General features: G+C 42.5%; 1 protein-coding gene across 3 annotated transcripts in view; it reads left to right on the top strand.

Moving 5' to 3' along the window:
- The first annotated feature begins 878 nt into the window (after window positions 1–878).
- glt8d2 (glycosyltransferase 8 domain containing 2) overlaps window positions 879–23,818 on the top strand; it is a 42,971-nt gene continuing 20,031 nt past the window's right edge. For 2 of the 3 annotated variants that reach the window (XM_068050317.1, XM_068050315.1), the window contains exons 1-4: window positions 879–1,149; window positions 5,994–6,043; window positions 14,234–14,326; window positions 18,121–18,334. In XM_068050317.1, coding sequence (XP_067906418.1) covers window positions 6,025–6,043; window positions 14,234–14,326; window positions 18,121–18,334 — 326 coding nt within the window. In that variant the 5' untranslated portion in view covers window positions 879–1,149; window positions 5,994–6,024. The remainder of the gene's footprint in view (window positions 1,150–5,993; window positions 6,044–14,233; window positions 14,327–18,120; window positions 18,335–23,818) is intronic. The other variant, XM_068050316.1, reaches the window with a different exon arrangement.

Genomic DNA, 23,818 nt, shown 5'->3' with positions numbered 1-23,818 from the left:
CTGTCTTTCTTCAAAGAACAATGTGAATTAAACACCAACAGCCTGAAATATCGTATCCTCAGAGCTGTCCAGAAAATGTTATAAGCCAGATGTCTTGGGACATTTTATTACATTAAAGGCGCTATATAGATATACATTGTTGTTATTGTTAAGAATTTTTTTTTTAATTTCCAAAATATACTTTATTCATAAAAATCTGTAAAAATTACATTACCAGTTTCAAACAGCACCAAGTCAAAAAATACAAACAGTGCAAAGGAGGTCCATTTTCTTCATTACAATCATGAGTTGCCTCACAACCTTTCCATTTCACATTTGCCATGCCAATTACATTTTTACATTTTACAGCAAATGAAAATTTTCCTAATACAGTTCGAGGGGTTTCCCATGGTTCCAGCCCCTCAGTCCAGCTTGGTGGGGGAACCTTACACTGTGGTCTTTCCCCATTGAGCCTTTGCCGCGGCTGCCCCAAGCTTTAGTGCGTCCCTCAGCACGTAGTCCTGGACCTTGGAATGTGCCAGTCTGCAACATTCGGCGGTGGACAACTCTTTGCGCTGGAAGACCAGCAAGTTTCGGGCAGACCAAAGGGCGTCTTTCACCGAATTGATAGTCCTCCAGCAGCAGTTGATGTTGTGTGAATTAATATATGTAAACACAAACTGGTTTAAACACATAGTGCTGTGTTTATTTTTTAGAGGGTGAGGCACCTCGAAGTGGTTCACATTTTGGATGAGTTGAGATGAATGGGTTTATTTGAGACGAGCCTGTCCACTTGCTCCTGGCTACTAATCCAGGCTGTGTTCAGCCCACAGATGGAATTTGTATTTTGCAGAGGGAGGGACAGGGAGAGAAAGAAAAAAGTGAAATGGAAGAACGGGCTCTGCATGGGGAATTGCACAGACATCTGGTCCTAATTTACACTGGATCTCTCTCTCTCTCTCTCTCCCTGCCTGCTCGCGTGGAAAGAGGCAACGGCAAACTCGCCACATCCGTCCTGCCTTCAACTTTTCAAAGTTTGTTTTAAAAAAGTTCCTTCTTTTTGGTTGTTTTATCCACCTAAAGGAAAGTATTGCAGGAGGGAGGCCAGAGAGCAGATTTTTTTTTTAAACTTTACACCGACGTGTTCAGCTGGAGTCTGGAAGTGCAGAGGTAAATTGAAGAATGTTTAGTATGGGTCGTTCACAAATCTGTAGGGGGGGTTTCTTGCTATTTCAACAGGACGCAGTGGCTGTGCAGGCTCGCTCTATTCCTGGAATGTATTTTAAGTTAAGCCTTTACTCTTGCGAAATGCAGTCTCTTCCCTGGAACTACACAACGTCAGCACAAAATTAACCCCGAGACATTCATCTGGGATCAAAACCTTTTTTTTTTGGAGAGATTGGAGTGGTGCAGCGACTGCATTCGTTAACAAAACCCCCACCAAAATCAGAAAGGACTGCCTTATGAAAATTGCAAATAACTTACACCAAGTTTTGTTTCCAGTGTAAAGTTTAATGTGTGCACTCACTTCAGAGGATTGTCAAACTCGGATCGCCAGCAGTGGTCACAATGTTGTCAAACCCCCCATGCATATTCTTTTAAAAATCTTACTTATAGAATGGTCCTCGTGTCCCTGTGTCAAATTTATTTCCAAATATTTACAAGCTGCTTGCTCTGACATTGCGCTGGGGTCTGATGCAGTGTTAATATTTAGCTGTGAGCCTAATCTGTTCAGGTTTGAGGCCGCTGCTATGGTTTTTCCCTGGAGTGATGGTCCGATTAGGTCTTGATAAAAGGCTGATAAATTATTGCTGCTGCTGCAGAAGCTCATAGGAGCATGGTGTGGCCATTCAGCCCCTCCACCCTACTCCCCCATTCATTGAGATCATGACTGACCTGTACCTCAACTCCATTTACCTAATCCTCAGGTGTCCTTTGATACCTCAACAATTTCTCAAGGTTATCTCAAAGTAAAGGATAAATAGCAGGAATAACTGGGCATTTTCCTTGTGTTTTTTCAATGGTTAAGATTGGCTATTATTTTGTTTGTTAACACTCCTGTGAAGCACCTTGAGATATTTTACGAAGTAAAAGCTGTTAAATTCCAGAAAGCTTGTTATGGAAGGATAATGCTGGAGCCTATATTTATTCAGTTTCACATTTATTGTGCAGAGTAAAAGGATTACAAACACGCAGCTCCTCACTCAAAACCCTCCCCCAGTCTCAGTGAGTGTCTGCTTATAAGTGTTCAAATAAGACCCCAATTAACACCCCTCACCTGCATATAAGCAAATCATTGATACACAATTAACAGATTAACAAAAATGCTATATAATTACAACCTGTTGTTATGTAAAGTCTGGAGTTTAACAGAAGTTCTAAACTAAATTTATATAGAATAGATAGACAGTGCCATAACAGGAAGATTGTTAGAGAATCTGTCGCAGATCAGACACCCGATGGCTGCAGGAAATACAGAAAGACAAGGTGAAAGGCCAAGATAGCCAGCACACACTGAGCAGTCTTGTTATTACATCAAGTGTTAGGTGACTAGGAATTTTCTGTCCTGGGACTCCAGTGGAAAACAAATTTCCAGTCACCTAATGCATGACGCTACAAGGCTGGATCAGCAAGTGCTGGTTAATTCTGCCTTTGAACTTTTTAAAAATTCATTCATGGGATGTGGGCGTCACTGGCTGTGCCAGCATTTATTGCCCATCCCTAATTGCCCTTGAGAAGGTGGTGGTGAGCTGCCTTCTTGAACCGCTGCAATCCTTGTGAGGTAGGTACACCCACAGTGCTGTTAGGAAGGGAGTTCCAGGATTTTGACCCACTTCTGTGCCAAGTCAATGGTACATGTTGAGAAGAAAGCTTTGTAGTCAAGAGAAGGAATAGGAAGAAATTTATATCTCAATGCATGTCAACACTAAGTATCAATCCAGAAACTCTGTATAGAATATCAATGGTGCCATTTGGAGAGTTAGCTGTGGCTCAGTGGTAGCACACTAACCTCTAAATCAGAAGATTGTATATTCATATCTCACTCCAGCACCAAATCTAGGGTGACAATCCAGTGCAGTACTGAAGGAGTGCTGCACTGTTGGAGGTGCCATCCTTCAGATGATGTGTTAACCTGAGGCCCTGTCTTACACACAGAGCTTTAAAGGCAGAGTTAACTAGCTCTTGCCTTTTACAACCTCAAAGCGTTTTACAGCCAATGAAGTACTTTTGAAGTGTAGTCACTGTTGTAATGTAGAAAACACAGCAGCCAATTTGCACATAGCAGGCTCCCACGAACAACAGTGTAATAATGACCAGATAATCTGTTTTAGCTGTTTATTGAGTGATAAAAGTTGGCCAGGCCAAACTTCCCTGCAATTCTTTGAAGTCATGGGATCTTTAACATCCACCTGAGAAGGCAGAGAAAGCCTTGGTTTAACATCTCATCTTATTTTTCCCAGACATTTGACTGAGTGCATACTCAATTCAGCAATACTTGAAGGATTAAGGGATACGCCGCGGCACCTCCAATATTGTAGTACTCCCTCAGTATTGCACTGGAGTGGGACTTGAACCCACAATCTTCTGACTCAAAGGCAAGAGCACTATCACTAAATGGCAGCATTAATATTTCTATGCAGAGTTTTTGGATTAATACTTAATTTTGATACGTGTCTACAGCAACTCTTGTGTTCAAAGCAGAAAGGTAGAGGTTTGGCGTGAAATGTCAGTGAATCCCGTGGTGCTGCTGCATTCCTCTTCTTGAGGATGTGAATATATCATGGCTGGAGATGGCACACCTTGGCATGTCAGTTAGTCCATTCTCCTGCATGGCTTTGTTTGACTGTACTGTGCCTCAGCGAAAGGCTTGCGTTTTCTCCACAGTCTGTCAAGATTCCAAGACTGGATAGATACGCATTTTATGCAACAATAAAGTATCTGATGGCCACAAATTGGACCAAGGTTCCTCAAGGATCACCATTGGATTACTAGATTTTCCAATTATCTTTACCACTTGCTTTTCCCATTGCACAGCAGATTAATTTTAAAATGTATTTGAAATCCATTTAGTCATTGGTGGTTGCAACAGTTTATAAAAATGCTCACTGTAAAATTAGTTAATATTAGTTTGGGGTTCAATGAATAGAGCACGTAACGATAGGCATAGAAAGATGGTTTCACTGCATCATCATTGGTTATACCATTCAGTTCCTTCTTCCAGGGCTTCAGCCTTGATTTGGTTGGTAGCACTCTTGCCTCTGAGTTAGAAGGTTGTGGGTTCAAGACCCACTCCAGAGACTTGAGCACAAAAAGCTAACCTGATACTCCTAGTGCTGGACTTGGAGGAGCATTGGACTGTTGGAGGTGCTGCCTTTCAGGCAAGACTTTACACAGAGGCCTTGTCTGCCCTTTCAAGTGGATGTAAAATGTCCCTTGACAGTCTCGTGAAGAACAGGGGAGACCTCCCCAATGGCCTGGCCAATATTTATCCCTCAACCAACATCACTAAAACACGCTATCTGGCATTATCACATTGCTATTTGTAGGATCTTGCTGTGCACAAATTTAGCTGCCACATTTCCTGCATTACAGCAGTGACTACACGTCAAAAAAAAAGTACTTCATTGTTTGTAAAGTGCTTTGGCATCTTTTACTTCCACCTGAGAGGGCAGACAGAGCTGTGGTTTGATGTCTCGTATGAAATACGGAGGAGACCTCCCTTGCTCATCTTTGAATTGTTAGAATATTTGTTGTCTTACACTGTCATTTATAGTGGATGAAAGTCAACTTGGGCAGGGTTGCAAAATGGAGGTGGAATGGGGAGTCGGTGTTTTACCACCGCACAAGATTTTCCTTTCAAGATGTATGAAATGGGCATTTTTGTGGGTCCAGGAGGAGCAGGGGTGCTTTCAGTGGGCTCTCGAAAAAATTCTGGCCTTCTGCCGGTGAGCTTGAAGCCCCCTTCACTGGGTTGCAAGTAAAGTAAACAATTAGGAAGGCAAATGGTATGTTAGCCTTTATTGCAAGAGGCTTGGTGTATGAGAGGAAGGAAGCCTTGCTGCAATTATATAAGACACGAGTGAGACTACACCTGGAGTACAGCATATAGTTTTGGTCTCCTTACCTAAGGAAACATATACTTGCCTTAGAGAGGGTGTAGGTTCACTAGACTAATTCCTGGGATGAGAGGGTTGTCCTTTGAGGAGAGATGGAGTAGAATGGATGAATATTCATTGGGGTTTAGAAGAAGGAGATGTGATCTCATTGAAATGCATACAATTCTTAATCGCATGACAGTGTAGGTACTAAGAGGCTGTTTCCCCTGGTTTAGAGGCTAGAACTAAGGGCCATAGTCTTAAGATAAGGCGCCACCCATTTAAGACTGTGATGAGGAGAAATTTCTTTACAGTTGTGAATATTTGGAATTCTGTACCCTAGAGAGCTGTGGATGCTCAGTCAATGAGTATTTTCTAGACTGAGATTGACAGATTTATGGAGACGAAGGGTGTTGGGATATGGGGATAGTGCGGGAAGGTGGGGTTGAGGTAGAGGATTAGCCATGGTCTTATTGAATGACGGAGCAGGCTTGACGGGCTGAATGGCCTACTCCTACTTCTTATGTTTTTAAAAAATTTGTTTGTGGGATGTATTGTGTTTCCAGACCTGAGCTGCTAGTTGACTCCGTATATGAAGCAGCCAAATTCCTGGCTTCCCTGCCCGGAGAACGATCGTGAGTTGCCTGATGGGCTCCCACAGGTTCTGGTGGCATTTGAATGAAGGCCCGAAGCCAAATTTGGCTCAAGCCACAAGCCGGCACAGACTGGCGGGGACTTTGCAGCGGTATTGGGGATGGGGGTTTTGTTGGGCAGGTCAAATTTCTCCCTGCCCCCATTCCCCTTTCCAATACTCACTGAAGACACAATCTCCTTAGAGTCTAATGAGATCTTATTGTTGCTTTCATTTCTCAGGCTTGTTGTTAATCAGTGTTTCTCTTCACCTTACTATCCCTACAGATCATAGCATTTGCTAAGTGACGAAGAGAACATGGCATTAATTAGAAAAAGTAAGTACACTGCAAATCAGCAATTCACATATTTGTCGGCTTCAAATGGATATTGGGATAGATTCTTCATAAAGGTGGAAACTGACTAGTCGGGCAGCTAAAAAGGACTGAGTCAGTTACCTGTTCCCCAGGGATTTCTAATGCCACTGCTTTGGATGCAGTTGAGGATCCCACCTAATTCAGACTGAAGCCTCACACATGAATATGAATCGGAATTCTACTGGACCATTAGAAAACTGCGATGGCCTTTTAAAATGCAGTTTGAGCAGAGCACCCTGCTCAGTGATATGTTCCCTCAGGCTCTGCAAGTAGAATCTTGGCCTCTGCAGCCCCAGGCTCCCCAGTGCGCCTCCAAACCCCATCTTCACACGTACAAGATACTGTCGAAATCCATTACCCTCCACTTAACATCCAGCTGGTGGGTTGCCTCTGGACCACACAATCTTAACCAGTTGACAGATGTAAATGAGACCCAGGAGTTAAAATAGCTGGTCTCAGGTTGTTGTCGAGGAAGTTTGACACTCCCCCTGACGCCCCCCCCCCCCCCCCACTCCCCAGCCTATCCACTCCTAGTTAATATCTCCCAAAGTGACCCAAGGCACTTCACAGAAGCAGAATGGGTTGTAGTTGGGGAAGAATTGGGATGGGGTGACAGCAGCTACGGTCTAAGAAGTTGGTTTTGAAGAACATTTTGACTTTGGGAGTGCCGTAGCAATTCACTCGGGGTTCAAACTTCACTTTGAAGGCTTGCTTCTTACAGTAGTTGACTCCTTGTGCCCTGTACCTATAGCACGGTAGTGGGACATGGGAATGCAACAATGAAACTCCCTGTTGGTCCAGATCGAATTAATCCTTCCGCAGGTAGGTTGAGTTACAGGCAAGATAATGTCCTGTTCAGTTCATAAGCTGCTTTATTCCACAGTAGGCAAAATGTACAGAATACTGAGTATGATGAGAAACACTCAGTATAATCAGTATAACTTCCATTTGTATTCTATTGCAAAAATAGTCCACTTTGGCCGACCTATTACCTAACGTAGAAACACAACCATTTCCTGACCAAGGCAGAGGTTGTTCCCTTGTAGACTGACTCTTGGTGTTTGTCCTGATTTCAAATGGGTTGATGAAGGGAATGCGGTGGATGTTGTCTATATGGATTTTAAGAAAGCGTTTGACAAAGTACCAAATAAAAGGCTGGTTAACAAAATTCAGGCTCATGGAACAGTGTCAGTGTCAGCTTGGATAAAAAATTGGCTTAAGGACAGAAAACAGCGAGTTGTGGTAAATGGTTATTTTTTAGACTGGAGGATGGTAAGACAGTGGTGTTTCACAAGGGTCAGTGTTAGGACCACTGCTTTTTTTTGATATGTGTATTGTTACGACCGATGCGGGAGGAGTGCACTGTTAATTCAGTCCCGCTTCTCCACAGGTCACAACATATATTTAAATCAGTCAATCATGTACTCTATTTTCCCCAGAATAAAGCACATCAACTAGGTTTCTTTAATAAACAACAAAATTATTTGTTTATTATAAACCAAATTTTAACCAATAATGAAGTAAAACGTACACACAAATGGAAATATTAACGTCCTTTATTTATCTTAGCACTCACACACACACACACACACACACACACCCAGTTAACCAGGAAAGAAAGGGATTTTTGTTTAGAGCTGTTACAAAGAAATAGAAGGAATAACAAAAACACTTAGGCTGAAAAGCAAGTATGGAAAGATGTCCTTTGTGTTGGTTTGGTGTTCCAAATGTGTGTCGACAGCTGTCAATGGGATCTTCCTAGAACAGTTCTTTCCAGACAATGTTGATGATCAGTTTGGATAAGCTTTCCAAGAAATGCAGCTAAAGAAAGCTCCAAAATAGGGTTTTACAGTGGGAATCAGCAACAAGGTTTTAGTTATCACACATTCGATGCAAGATTTCTTCAAAGATGCAGCATGTCTTTTCAAGAGAAAGATGGGCTGGTAGTCTCCTGACAAGTCAAGAAGCAAACTGGCTTTTTAACAGTTCAAATTGAAACTGAAAGCATTCCAGAAGTCAAGTCTCATGATGTCTATAAATCTTGGCCTGTCACTCCTTTGTAAACATCTCTCCAAGTCAAAACGACCCTTGCTGGGTTTTTATTTGAAAACAGGTGCCTTCCAGTAAGACTTGTTTACTAGCTAAAACCAGGAACCTTCTGGTAGCTTCTTTTAAAAAAAAGCCCACAAAGTTCAGCAATCTCTTTAAAATTCCAGATGAATCAGTGTCCATAATTCAAATATAAGTTCTTAAAACATATTTTAAAACAAATAGAAGCAATTACATAACAATGTATATAAATGACTTGGATATTGGAATAGAGAGTAAAATTTCAAAATTTGCCAATAATATCAAACTTGGCAAATCAACTGCAACAGGACATAGATAGGCTAGCAAAATGGGCAGACAAGTGGCAAATGGAATTTAATACAGGGAAGTGTGAGCTGCTGCATTTTGGCAAAAGGGATGGGGGATAGGTCATATAGACAATGGCGCAGTTCTAAATAGTGTGCAGGGACAGAGGGACCTGGGGGTTCATGTGCATCGATCTTTGAAGGTGGCAGGTCATATTGAGAGAGTGGTTAGTAAAACATATGGGATCCTGGGCTACATAAATAGAGGAATTGAGTACAAAAGCAGGAAATTATACCGAATCTTTTTAAAACTGTGGTTAGGCCACAACTAGAGTATGGCTTCCAGTTCTGGTCACCACCATTTAGGAACGATGTGAGGGTCCTTGAGAGGGTGCAGAGAGGTATACCAGGGATGGGGGATTTTAGCTACAAGGCTAGGTTGGAGAAGCTGGGGTTGTTCTCCCTGGAGCAAAGGAGATTGCGGGAAGATTTGATAGAGGTGTACAAGATTATGACGGGTTTGGATAAGGTAGGAAAAGAAAAGCTGTTTCCATTAACTGATGATACAAGGACTATGGGACACCAATTTAAGGTTTTGGAAAAGGGTTTCAGAGGGAATGTGAGGAAGAACTTTTTTATGCAGTGAATGGTAATGACCTGGAATTCTCTGCCTACGAGGGTGGCGGAGGCAGAGACAATCACTGATTTCAAAAGGAAACTGGACGGACACTTGAAGGAAATAAAATTGTGATGGGGCTCGAGTGGGTGAATGGGACTGACTGGATTGTTCTATGGAGAGCCGGTCTGGACTTGATGGGCCGAGTGGCCTCCTTCTGTGCCGTAAATGACTCTGTGACTCTATGACAGAGTTCAAAAGTGTTTTGTTCACACCAAGTGTCTATATGTCTTCCTGAATAATTGGCCATTGTGAACCAATTGGCCATTGTCTGAGATATGTGCAAAACGACTGCTCATCCCACCTCATCTGCCAATGCATCCATGAGTCAATGAGGGGTAGGCTGGGGAAGCTCATCCCTTTTGAAGGAAGCTTCTGCTCAAAGCAAGAATTAAACACACACATTGGCCTGGAGTTTCCGCTAGATTGGCGTTGATTTCTTTTCAGCACAATGCCCCTGAAATCATCCAAACTAGCACAAAGGATTCAGGAATTTCAGGCATACATTACATCCAGCACCGATCAAGTTCCCCCAAACTTTTGTGACAGTTTTAAAAAGAAATCTTGCCCCACTAACAAACATGGCCACTGAATTAATTATAATGGCGAGCTTCTGCTCATTGTGCACATTTGTGGGCCTTTCAGTAGGCTTTTAAAATTAAGAACAAAGAACAGTACAGCGCAGGAACAGGCCATTCGGCCCTCCAAGCCTGCGCCGATCTTGATAGCCTGTCTAAACTAAAACCTTCTGCACTTCCGGGGACCGTATCCCTCTATTCCCATCCTATTCATGTATTTGTCAAGATGCCTCTTAAACGTCGCTATCGTACCTGCTTCCACCACCTCCCCCGGCAGCAAGTTCCAGGCACTCACCACCCTCTGTGTAAAGAACTTGCCTCGCACATCCCCTCTAAACTTTGCCCCTCACACCTTAAACCTATGTCCTCCAGTAACTGACTCTTCCACCCTGGGAAAAAGCTTCTGACTATCCACTCTGTCCATGCCGTTCATAACTTTGTAAACCTCTATCAGGTCGCCCCTCCACCTCCGCCGTTCCAGTGAAAACAATCCAAGTTTATCCAACCTCCCCTCATAGCTAATAGCCTCCAGACCAGGCAACATCCTGGTAAACCTCTTCTGTACCCTCTCCAAAGCTTCCACATCCTTCTGGTAGTGTGGCGACCAGAATTGCACGCAATATTCTAAGTGTGGCCTAACTAAGGTTCTGTACAGCTGCATCATGACTTGCCAATTTTTATACTCAATGCCCCAACCGATGAAGGCAAGCATGCCGTATGCCTTCTTGACTACCTTATCCACCTGCGTTGCCACTTTCAGTGATCTGTAGACCTGTATGCCCAGATCTCTCTGCCTGTCAATACTCCTAAGGGTTCGGCCATTTACTGTATACTTCCCACCTGTATTAGACCTTCCAAAATGCATTACCTCACATTTGTCCGGATTAAACTCCATCTGCCATTTCTCCACCCAAGTCTCCAAACGATCTATATCCTGCTGTATCCTCTGACAATCCTCATCACTGTCCGCAACTCCACCAACCTTTGTGTCGTCCGCAAACTTACTAATCAGTCCAGCTACATTTTCCTCCAAATCATTTATATATACTACTAACAGCAAAAGTCCCAGCACTGATCCCTGCGGAACACCACTAGTCACATCCCTCCATTCAGAAAAGCCACCTTCCACTGTTACCCTCTGTCTTCTGTGACTGAGCCAGTTCTGTATCCATCTTGCCAGCTCCCCTCTGATCCCGTGTGACTTCACCTTTTGCACCAGTCTGCCATGCGGGACCTTGTCAAAGGCTTTACTAAAGTCCACATAGACAACATTCACCGCCCTTCCCTCATCAATCATCTTCCTCAAAAAACTCAATCAAATTAGTAAGACACGACCTCCCCTTCACAAAACCATGCTGTCTCTCGCTAATAAGGTCGTTTGTTTCCAAATGGGTGTAAATCCTGTCCCGAAGAATCCTCTCTAATAGTTTCCTTACCACTGATGTAAGGCTCACCGGCCTATAATTTCCTGGATTATCCTTACCACCCTTCTTAAACAAAGGAACAACATTGGCTATTCTCCTATGACCGAATCAGTTCTGTATCCATCTTGCCAGCTCACCTCTGATCCCGTGTGACTTCACCTTTTGTACCAGTCTGCCATGAGGGACCTTGTCAAAGGCTTTACTGAAGTCCATGTAGACAACATCCACTGCCCTTCCTTCAAGCTGGCAGTTTTAGGCACAAGAACACTAATAAGCTGTTAAATATTTAAAATATTTAATTTAATAAGAAATTTGACGACTCTACACCAATGCAACCAGTAAATGGTATAGTTTTTCAGTTATTTTAAAAATCAGGTACGCACAGGTGATGGACTAGACACTCTTATTAAAAATGCGCTTTCTTTCGTGATAAACTCACTTCCAGCCGTATTAATAAAACTGCGTCAAGTTACAACTCTTAATTGTATCAAGGAATACTTTTTAATGCAGTTTAAAAAAAAAATACACTCCTCGATTGCACTGGTTCATGGGAGATTCTAGCTTTGGTGCTATGCAAATGAGTTTGAGAGGAAATGTGAACAAAAAATTAAATTTTGAAAACTAGCACAATTTGCATCCGCATTGTTGATTGCGCCCAAAGTGAAAACTCTACCCCTATCTTTATCTTTATCTCTTTTTCCTGAGAATATTGAACCATGTCATGGAGTCTTTTATCAACACTAAAGAAGAAGTTAGATAGGTGAATGAAGTGAAAGGGGGTTAAAGGGATATTGGGACCAGACGGTAACATGGTTTAGGATGTCTGCTGATGTGGAGGATTAACTCCAGCACAGATGGGTAGGACCAAATGGCCTGTTTCCATATTAATCATTATGTAATTCTATGTAAAATAGCTGCCTGGACTCTGATCGTTTCTTTTCTTTGGTGGAACAAACCCTCTATGCTCATTAATTATGTATAATGAACTACCTGGTCCATACTCAGTAATTCTGCCAGAGCTGGGCTATTTGCCATGAAGGTCTGAACCCTCATCTTACCACTCCATGTCATAATGTTCTGAACTGCTGTCCAACCCTATAACCCTTCCAGGTTGCTGTGCCCCCTCTTGTGCATCCCCAATTTTAATTGCTCCTCCATTGGCGGCTGTGCTTTCAGCTGCTGAGGCCCTAAACCTCTACATCTCGCTACCTTCTCTTTAAGATGCTCCTTAAAACCCAACTTCTTTGAACAAGCTTTTGATCATTAGCCTTAATATCTCCTCGAGTGGCTTGGTGTCAAATTTTGCCTGACAACACTCCTGTGAAGCGCCTTGGGGCATTTATGGACTTCCAGAAGGCATTTGATAAAGTCCCACATAAGAGACTGTTAACTAAGGTAGAAGCTCATGGTGTTGAGGGCAAATTAGACATGGTTAGGAAGTTGGTTGAGTGGTAGGCGACAGAGAGTGGGGATAATGGGTAAGTACTCCGATTGGCAGGATGTAACTAGTGGTGTCCCGCAGGGATCTGTGTTGGGGCCTCAATTATTCACTTTATTTATTAACGACTTGGATGATGGCATAGTAAGTCATATATCCAAATTTGCTGATGATACAAAGTTAGGCAGCATTGTAGACAGTCTAGATGATGGCATAAAAGTACAAAGAGATATTGACAGACGAAGTGAGTGGGCAAAACTGTGGCAGATGGATTTCAATGCGGGCAAGTGTGAGGTTATCCATTTTGGACCAAAAAAGGATAGAGCAGGGTAATTTCTAAATGGGAAGAGGTTAAGTACTGTGGATGTCCAAAGAGACTTGGAGGTTCAGGTGCATAGATCTTTAAAATGCCACGAGCAAGTGCAGAAAATAATCAAAAAGGCTAATGGAATGCTAGCCTTTCTAGAGGATTGGAGTATAAAGACACAGTGGTTATGCTACAGCTGTACAAAACTCTGGTTAGACCCCACTTGGAGTACTGTGAGCAGTTCTGGGCACCACACCTTAGGAGGGATATATTGGCCTTGGAGGGAGTGCAACGTAGGTTTACAAGAATGATACCTGGACTACAGGGGTTAAGTTACGAGGAGAGATTACACAAATTAGGCATGTTTTCGCTAGAATTTGGAAGGTTAAGGGGTGATCTGATTGAAGTCTTCAAGATATTAACAGGAAAAGACAGGCTAGATAAAGATAAACTATTTCCACTGGTTGGAGATTCTAAAATTAGGGGGTATAGTCTAAAAATTAGGACCAGACCGTTCAGGAGAGATGTTAGGAAGCACTTCTTCACGCAATGGGTGGTAGAGGTTTGGAACTCTCTCCCACAAACAGCAGTTGAAGCTAGAACAGTTGTTAATTTTAAATCTGAGATAGATAGATTTTTGTTAAGCAAAGATATTAAGGGATATGGGCCAAAGGCAGGTATATGGATATAAAAGCAAAATACTGCGGACGCTGGAAATCTGAAATAAAAACAAGAAATGCTGGAACCACTCAGCAGGTCTGGCAGCATCTGTGGAAAGAGAAGCAGAGTTAACGTTTCGGGTCAGTGACCCTTCTTCGGAACAGGTATATGGAGTTAGGCCGCAGATCAGCCATGATCTCATTGAATGGTGGGACAGGCTCGAGGGGATGAATGGCCTACTCCTATTCCTATCTTCCTATGTTCCTATTTTATCACATTAAACTGCTATATAAATGCAAGTTGTTGTTGTATTTGTTGCAGTAATAAATTACCTAGTGATTCCTGAGCTTAAATTTTCCGATTTGTGTTATTTTAACGCTGGCCATATCCTACCTGTTAGGATAAGGCCAATCAGGACTCAAAGCTCCAGGGCTTTTAGTGTGTTAGAGATGCTTTCACAGTTTACCTCATGTATTCTGGTTGGTTAAAATGCAGTGCAACTTAACAGCATCAATAAGATACCAAGCTCATAAAATAAAAAAGGTTGAATATTTCACTAGGTTAAAGAAAAGTTTTTTTTATGAAATTCGTGAATTGTTTATAATGAGCTTTATTTAACTTGTGACGTGCTGTTGGGTTTGCTGTTCTCTGGATAGATATTTAACTTTAAGTGTCTTGTTTCTTTTTGTTTTTCCCTTTGTGTTGTTTTTCTAGTTAATCAGGGCTTGTTGCTTCTAGTCATTCTGACATTTTGCCTGGTTCTGTACAACAAATTTCACAACATGTCGCTCTATAAGGAGGAATCAGGTACGTGTTTCTCTGTTGTTTGAAGAAGGGGTTCATGTTGGATTGTGGGAGTTGGTGGAAAACTAGGTTACAAAACCATTTAGATTTGACGCAATTTGACATTTCCGATGGGATATATGAATTGATGTCAGCCGTAGCTCAGTTGGTAGTCAGTCCCCTTGCCTCTCAGTCAAAAGGTTGTGGGTTCACATCCCACTCTGAGACTTTAGTGCATAATCAAGGCTAAATTTCCTAGTGTAGCACAGAGAGAGTGCTACCCTGTCAGAGGTGCCATCTTTCAGATCAAATGATAAACTGGGGCCCCATCTACCTTCTCAGATGGGCCATGGCACTACCTGGAAGAAGAGCAGGGGGGTTCTCCTTGGTGTCTGGTCAATATTGATCCCTCAACCCTCAACACTAAAAAAAAAATGATCTGGTTGTTATCACATTGCTGTTTGTGGGATCTTGCTGTGTGCAAATTGGCTGCCAGGTTTCCTACTTTACAGCGGTGACTATACTTCAAAAGTACTTAGTTGGCTGTAAAGCACTTTGGGACGCCCTGGGGCTATATAAATGCAAATTACTTATTTCTTTTTTATGGCACTAATTTAATGTGAACATTTTGTGACATAGAACAGTTGGTGTCCATTTTGAAAAATCTAAAATGTCCAAATTCAAACAAAGCACCAGGATATGTATTCTATTCAGTACAAACTGAGCGGCACAGTGGCGCAGTGGTTAGCACTGCAGCCTCACAGCTCCAGCGACCCGGGTTCAATTCTGGGTACTGCCTGTGTGGAGTTTGCAAGTTCTCCCTGTGTCTGCGTGGGTTTCCTCCGGGTGCTCCAGTTTCCTCCCACATGCCAAAAAAGACTTGCAGGTTGATAGGTAAATTGGCCATTATAAATTGTCACTAGTATAGGTAGGTGGTAGGGGAATATAGGGACAGGTGAGGATGTGGTAGGAATATGGGATTAGTGTAGGATTAGTATAAATGGGTGGTTAATGGTCGGCACAGACTCGGTGGGCCGAAGGGCCTGTTTCAGTGCTGTATCTCTAAAAAAAAAACTGCTGTATAAATAATGCACATGTACCTTTAAACTTGTTTCAATGAGATTTATTTTCCCTCAGTGTATCACCTATATTGCTACTATTGAAATTGAATGATTGAACCGGCTACTATGAAGTAGTTGAGGTAAATAGCATAAGATGTATTTAAGGGGAAGCTAGATAAGCACATGAGGGAGAAAGGAGTAGAAGGATATGTTGATGGGGTGGGATGAAGAGGGATGGGAAGGAGGCTCATGTGGAGCAATTATTCTGGCATGGATGTATTGGGGTCACATGGATGTATTGGGCCATATGGCCTCTTTCTGTGCTGTAAATACTATGTAATAATGTAGGGTAAAGGTTGATGTGGGACTGAGCCCTAGAGATCAGCGTCATAACCTTAAAGTTAAAACTAGGCCATTCAGCAGCAGAATTGACGGACTTTTCCACACAAAGGATTGGAGACAGAGGGGAACTCTCTCCCCCAAAATGCTATGGATACTGTGGTAATTGGAGCTTTCAAGATTGAGATCAATAGATTTTTGTTGGGTAAGGGCATCAAAGGATGTGGAGCAAAGGCAAGAAAATACAGTTGAGCAGCTATGATCTAACGGAATGCCGGAGCAGGCCCGAGGGGCTGAATGGCCTCCTCCTGTTCCTAATGTTCCTGGAAAGGTCACAGGCCCCATCTCCTGTCTGGGCCGAGTTAAGGAAGACAACAGTTCAGTGTTATATTTCGCCTGAGCGTCTCTGGACTGGGGAGCATAAAAAGTATCGGCCAGGGTCTGAGCTGAAAAGAGTGTCTGACTATGGGTGGATGCCATGGTCCACTGCAAATCCCTCTTCGAATGAATAGTTTGCTAACGTACACTATCAGGATTTGGACATGCAGTGTTGCCACTTGGGCCAGCCGTGGGGTGGGTGTTGGGGAGAGCCATATCCTGCATGAGCCTTCAGAAGAGGAGGGGGAAGAAACCTAGGTGAAAAGAAAGAAAAAAGTGTAATTTCTGGAGCGCAAAGAAATTGCCAAGAAATCTTGGAATCTCACCTGAATTGGCCGTGTTTGTATCAAAACTGGAAAAATAACTGGAATATAGACATAGTATAGAGACATTCCCATCAAGTCAATAATTAAGGTTTTGTCGTTTAGTAGTACAGAACTTGAGTATTGCAGAAAATAGAGACAGGTTATTGAAGCTTTTTCGTCTTGCAGTCATCAGGACAATCTGCAAGAATAACAAATGTAAGGGAAAACAACAATTTATACTGCATGAGAAAAGAGTGCTGATTGGTTGGCAAGTGAACTCTGATTAGTAGAGGTGTTTGTTGCCAGTGATCGCCAGAGCTGGTGGGCAGCCATAAAGGCGGGGCTAAAGTGTGGCGAGTCGAAGAGACTTAGCAGTTGGCAGGAAAAAAAGACAGAAGTGCAAGGAGAGAGCCAACTGTGTAACAGCCCCGACAAACAAATTCTATCTGTAGCGCCTGTGGAAGAGTCTGTCACTCTGGAATTGGCCTTTGTAGCCACTCCAGGCTCTGCTTCACAAACCACTTACCACCTCCAGGCACTTACCCATTGTCTCTCGAGACAAGGAGGCCAAAGAAGAAGAAGAGGTGTTGCCATGGAGACCAATCTTGCATATTGTCCTGATGAGTGCAAGATGAAAAGCTTTGACAACATGTCTGTATTTTCAGCAATAATTAAGAATTTAGAGAATTATACAGCACAGACGGAGGCCATTTGGCCCATCATGCCTGTGCTGGCACTTTGAAAGAGCTTATCCAATTAGTTTCACTCCCAAGCCCTTTCCCCATAGCCCTGCAAATTTTCCCCTTCAAGTATTTATCCTATTCCCTTTTGAAAGTTACTATTGAATCTTCTTCCATCACTGTTTCATGCAGCGTATTCCAGATCATAACAGCTCACTGCCCTCTGGTTCCTTTGCCAATGACCTTAAATCTGAGTAACCTGGTTATGGACCCTTCAGCCAATGGAAACAGTTTCTCCTTATTACTCCATCAAAACCCTTCATAATTTTGAATGCCTCTATCAAATCTCCTCTCAAGCTTCTTGCTCGAAGGAAAACAATCCCAGCTTCCCTAGTCTTTCCACCTATCTGATGTGATTCTTATTGGAAATTTCAGAAAAAATTAAATCTCCCAGGAAAGCCCTGAAACAACCCTGGATGAGAATAATTAGTTCTTAATTAAAAACACTGGAGAAAGTGCAAAAAATATTTACAAGGATTGTACCAGAAGTAAGAGGTATAACTCTCAGGAAAGACTGAACAGACTGGAGTGCTTTTCTCTAGAAAACAGAAGGGGCGACCTAGTAGAGGTCTTTTTAAAATTATGAAGGGTTTTGATAGGGTATACTTGGAGAAGATGTTCCCACTTGTGTGGAGAGTCCAAAATTAGGGGCCATAAATAGAAGATTGTCACAACTATATCCAATAGGAATTAAGGAGGAACCTCTTTACCCACAGAGTGGTTAGAATATGGAACTCACTACCATATGCATTGATGCATTTAAGGGGAAGCTGGATAAAGACATGAGGGAGAAAGGAATAGAAGGATATGCTGATAAGATGAGTTGATGTAAGATGGAAGGAGGCTCGTGTGGAGCATAAACATCAACATGGACCTGTTGAATTGCATGGCCTGTTTCTGTGCTGTAAAATTCTGTGCAATTCTATGTCATTATTAAGTGAATGTTAATCTGTCTCTGTATTTAATTAAACTGGTTCTGTGCCTTTACTGTTCAGCTAAAGAACCTGATTCTCCAACAGCCCACAGTGCGGTTCATACAATGAAGCAGAGCAAAGTTGCTGCTACAGAAGGTGTTATTCCAATTATAATATGTGCTGTGGAGGATCGAATAGGTGGAACAATAGCAACAATCAACAGTATCTATAGCAACACGAACGCCAATATCATTTTCTACATAATTACACTTAGAGACTCCCTTGTTCATATTAGGTAATGTATTTTTATCATTGATTTCAGGTTTTTTTATTCACTGAAGTAATGACAGATTGTTTCCACTGGTGACGAGATGGCAATGAGAGGGTGCAAATTTAAGCTGATCAGAAATTATTTAAAGGGATTGTTAGGAGAAAATGTCTTTACATAGAGATTGGTTAGAAAGTAAAATTCTGTGTCAGAAACCCTTGTTAAAACCAAATTCATAAAGGACCTTACATTTTGGTAGGAAGAATGAGGAGAGGCAATATAAAATAAAGGATGCAATTCTAAAGGGGATACAGGAACAGAGAGACCTGGGCATATATGTACACAAATCATTGAAGGTTGCAGGGCAGGTTGAGAACGTGATTAAAAAGGCACACGGGATCCTGGGCTTTATAAATAGAGGCATAGAGTACAATAGCAAGGAAGTTATGGTGAACCTTTCTAAAATGCTGGTTTAGCCTCAACTGGAGTATTGTGTACTGGGCTCCACACTTTAGTAAAGATCTCAAGGCTTTAGAGAGGGTGCAGAAAAGATTTACAAGAATGGATCCAGGGACTTCAGTTATGAAGATAGATTGGAGAAGCCGGTGTTGTTCTCCTTAGAGAAGAGAAGATTGAGAGGAGATTTGATAGAGGTCATCGAAATCATGAGGGATCTAGACAGAGTAGATAAGAGAGAAACTGTTGCTATTGGCAGAAGGGTTGAGAATCAGAGGGCACAGATATAAAGTGGCCAAAGAACCAATGGCGATATGAGGGAAATCCTTTTTACGCAGCGAGTGGTTAGGATCTGGAATGCACTGCCTGAAAGGATGGTGGAGGCAGATTCAATTGTGGCTTTCAAAAGGAGACTGGATAAGTACCTGAATGGAAAAAAAATTGCAGGTCTATGGGGAAAGTGGGACTAGTTAGATTGTTCTTGCAGAGAGCCAGCACAGACTCGAAGAGCCGAATGGCCTCCTTCTGTGCTGTAACCATTCTATGATTCTTAGATAGTCACTTGAAAAAGTGGAGCGGTGAAGATTATGGTGAGTGAGACTAAATTAGACAGCTTGCGGAGATAATTAGTGGGATTGACCCTGATGGGTCAAATGGCCTGGTTCTGTGCTGATTTCTACCAGTAATTTTATTTTCAACATTTAGGTATTATGTTGTCACAGAGGAAAAAAAGGCACAATTTACATTGTCAAACTGCCAAACATTGTTTGTAATGATTCTTATAGTATCTGCAAGAACATAGTAAGGGAATTCACTGAATTTAAACAGATAGCTGACGCGGAGTGATGAACACGCTTAAACCACGGATGGATTGGGAAATCAGGAGTGAATGTGAATTTAAAAAAAATATTCCTGCACCTCCCAACAGATTCACGCTTTAGTGAACAATGTTTGTGCAAAATAAAAGCTAAACACTGCAGATGCTGGAAAGCTGACATAAAAACAGAAAATGCTGTAAATACACAGCAGGTCTGGCAGCGGCTGTGGAGAGAGGAGCAGGGTTAACGTTTTAGCTTGAGAACTTTTCAGTTCTGACAAGTGTTTTTTTTTTAAATCTAACTGTTTAAATATTTAGACTTCCTTTTAAATGATCATATCATGGAAGTGATCATATTAAACATTAGAGCAAATTTCAAAGCAAGTCAAAATCCTAATCACTGTCAGAATATTTCCAACTTCCAAACTTTGACTTGGAATCTATATGCATTCTTACAGTTCCTGACCAGGTGCAATGTACACAGTTATTTTGGTATGAATACCACGATTATATAGAAGCCTGTAAATAGGCAAAAAAGTGAAGGACTGGCCTCTTTTGTATAAATGGGATCTTATAAACAAAAATGCGTACAATACTGATCTGACAGGGTACAATAAGAACACAGAAAATTGAGATATCTTTGAATTGCACATGCAGTTTCCTCACCGAGAACACATCACTTGTATTCCATTCATCCTCCATTGCACTCCTCAGCCAAAGCCAGTAATGGTGATGTAGAGTGACAGGCGTTAAGGTTTGCTTTCCTCTCTGCTGGTGAGAAATATTCTGACGTGTGCTCAGTGACTCTCTCGTTGACGTGAATGAGAATAGTGGCTTACCATGTGGTGAGTCACATGAACTGCCTGGCACTGTACGTTAATGTAAATTACATCAATCTATGTAAATTACATGTATCAAACCTCAGGAAGACAACACTTGGTGTATTGTGTACAGTTCTGGCTGCCATATTATAAAAAAATATATCGAGGCACTTGGGAGGCTGCAAAAAAAATCTACAAGGATAAAACCAGAAATGCAGGGTATGCCTACCGGGAAAGGATGAACAGGCCAGGTCTCTTCTTTCTTGAAAAGAGCAGGCTGAGCGGTGATCTAATAGAGATCTTTAAAATTATGGAAGCTTTATGATAGAGTAGACAGAGGGAGAATGTTTCCACTTGTGGGGAAGAGAAAAACTAGAAGCATCAATATAAGATCATCACCAAGAAATCAAGTAGGGAATTAAGAAGAAACTTCGTTACCCAAAGAGTCATAGAGTCATTTATGGTATAGAAGGAGTCCATTAGGCTCTCCGCAGAGCAATCTGGTTAGTCCCACTCCCCTGCTTGATCCCTGTAGCTCTGCAAGTTTATATCCTTCAAGTGCCCATCCAGTTTCCTTTTGAAATCATTGATTGTCTCCACTTCCACCACCCTTGTGGGCAGTGAGTTCCAGGTCATTACCACTCGCTGCATAAAAAAGTTCTTCCTCACTTACCCCCTGTATCTTTTGCTCAAAAACCTTCAATCTGGGTCTGCTAGTCCTTGAACCATCAGTTAATGGGAACAGTTTTACCTTGTCTAACTCATCTAAGCCTGTCATAATCTTGTACACCTCTATTAAATCTCCTCACAACCTCCTTTGCTCCAAGGAGAACAACCCCAGCTTTTCCAACTTAACCCTGTAACTAAAATGCCACATTCCTGGAACCATTCAGGTAAATCTCTTCTGCATCCTCTCAAGGGCCTTCACATCCTTCCTGAAGTGTGGTAACCAGAACTGGATGCAGTACTCTAGTTGGGGCATAACCAGAGCTTTATAAAGGTTCAGTATAACTTCCCTGCTTTTGTACTCAATGCCTCTATTTATGAAGCCCAAGATCCCATATGCTTTGCTGACCACTCTCTCAATATGTCCTGCTACCTTCAAAGATCGATGGACATCAACCCCCAGGTCCCTCTGTTCCTTCACACTCTTTAGAACTGTGCCTCTCCGTATCCCCTCTGCCAAAATGCATCATCTCACAAGTCTGTATGAAATTCCATCTGCCACTTGTCTGCCCATTCTATTAGGCTATCTGTGTCCTATTGCTGGTGGTTCATATCATCCTCACTGTTTGCCATTCCTCCAAGTTTGGTATCATCGGCAAATTTTGAAATTCTACTCTGTATTCCAAGATTCAAGTCATTTATTTAAAGGAAAAATAGCAGTGGTCCTAGCATTGACTCTTGGGGAACACTGGTGTCTATCATACTCCAGTCTGAAAAACAACCATTCACCACGACTCGTTGTTTTCTGTCCTTAAGCTAAATTTTTATGTAATTAGACACTGGCCCTCCTATTCCATGAACCTCAGTTTTGTTAATCAGCCTCTTATGTGGTACTTTATGAAATGCTTTCTTAAAATCCATATAAACAACATCCACCACATTCTCTTCATCAACCTTCTCTCTTACTTCATCAAAAATTCAATTAGTCAAGCATGATCTGCTTTTACTTCATTATAACCTTGGTTCAAACATGGACTGAACTCAAGAGGTGAGGTGAGAGTGACTGTCCTTGACATCAAGGCAGCATTTGACTGAGTATGACATCAAGGAGCCCTAGAAAAACTGGAGTCAATGGGAATCAGAGGGAAAACGCTCCGCTGGTTGGAGTCATACCTAGCACAAAGGAAGATGGTTGTGGTTGTTGGAGATCAATTATCTCAGCTCCAGGACATCACTGCAGGAGTTCCTTAGGGTAGTGTCCTAGGCCCAACCATCTTCAGCTGCTTCATCAATGACCTTCCTTCAATCATGAGGTCAGAAATGGGGATGTTCACTGATAATTGCACAATATGCAGCACCATTTGCGACTCCTCAGATACTGAAGCAGTCCGTATAGAAATGCAGCAAATCCTGGACAATATCCAGGCTTGGGCTGATAAGTGGCAAGTAACATTCCTGCCACACAAGTGCCAGGCAATGACCATCTCCAACAAGAGAGAATCTAACCATCTCCCCTTGGCATTCAATGGCATTACGATCGCTGAATCCCCAACTATCAACATCCTGGGGTTACCCAGAAGCTGAACTGGAGTAGCCATATAAGTACCATGGCTACTAGAGCAGGTCAGAGGCTAGGAATCCTGTGGTGAGTAACTCACCTCCTGACTCCCCAAAGCCTGTCCAATGTACAAGGTACAAGTCACGAGTGTGATGTAATACTCTCCACTTGCCTGGATGGGTGCAGCTCCAACAACATTCAAGAAGCTCGACACCATCCAGGACAAAGCAATGGATTGGCACCTCATCCACCAACTTCAACATTCACTCCCTCCACAACCGACACACAGTGGCAGCAGTGTGTACCATCTACAAGATGCACTGCAGCAACTCACCAAGACTCCTTAGACAGCATCTTCCAAACCTGCAACCTGTACCACCTAACAGGACAAGGGCAGCAGATGCATGGGAACACCACCACCTGCACGTTCCCCTCCAAGCCACACACCATCCTGACTTGGAACTATATCACCATTCCTTCACTGTCGCTGGGTCAGAATCCTGGAGCTCCCTTCCCAACAGCACTGTGGGTGTACCTACCCCACACGGACTGCAGCGGTTCAAGAAGGCGGCTCACCGCCACCTTCTCAAGGGCATTTAGGGATGGGCAATAAATGCTGACCCAGCCATGAACGAAGAAAAAAAACATCCGTGCTGGCTATCCTTAATGAACTCAAACCTTTCCAAGTGCCTGTTGATTTTTTTTCCCTTTTTAAGGGTGATGAGAATGTGGAACTCACTACCACAGGGAGTAGTTGTGGTGAATAGTATTGATGCATTTAAGGGGAAGCTAGATAAATATATGAGGGAAAAAGGAATAGAGGGTTATGCTGATAGAGTTAGATGAGGAAGGATGGGTGGAGATGTGAATGGAGCATAAACCCTTGCATGGACTGGTTGGGCCGAATGGCCTGTTTCTGTGTGTAAGTTCTGTCTAATATGATTTCAATGGCATGAAGATCAGACAGGCTCTAAACTGGACAGGTGATTTGCTCTGCCACAATATCACCCAGCTGATGAAGATTGAAATGACCCCCATCTTGTACCCAGTGACAACCCAATGACTCCTGATAGTGAGACGGTGCTAAGGGGCCGGTGAATCTGGCCACACAGCAAAACTAAATATAAGTCAGATCACAGAGTCAAGTGGCTTTGAGAAGCTGGGTACTAGGAGAAGGGGAGCTTTCAAACTGC

This window comes from Heterodontus francisci, chromosome 18 (assembly GCF_036365525.1).
Source record: "Heterodontus francisci isolate sHetFra1 chromosome 18, sHetFra1.hap1, whole genome shotgun sequence".
In the NCBI taxonomy this organism is placed as follows: domain Eukaryota; kingdom Metazoa; phylum Chordata; class Chondrichthyes; order Heterodontiformes; family Heterodontidae; genus Heterodontus; species Heterodontus francisci.
The sequence above is the reverse complement of the archived record's forward strand: the minus strand, read 5'-3'. Positions and strand labels throughout refer to the sequence as shown.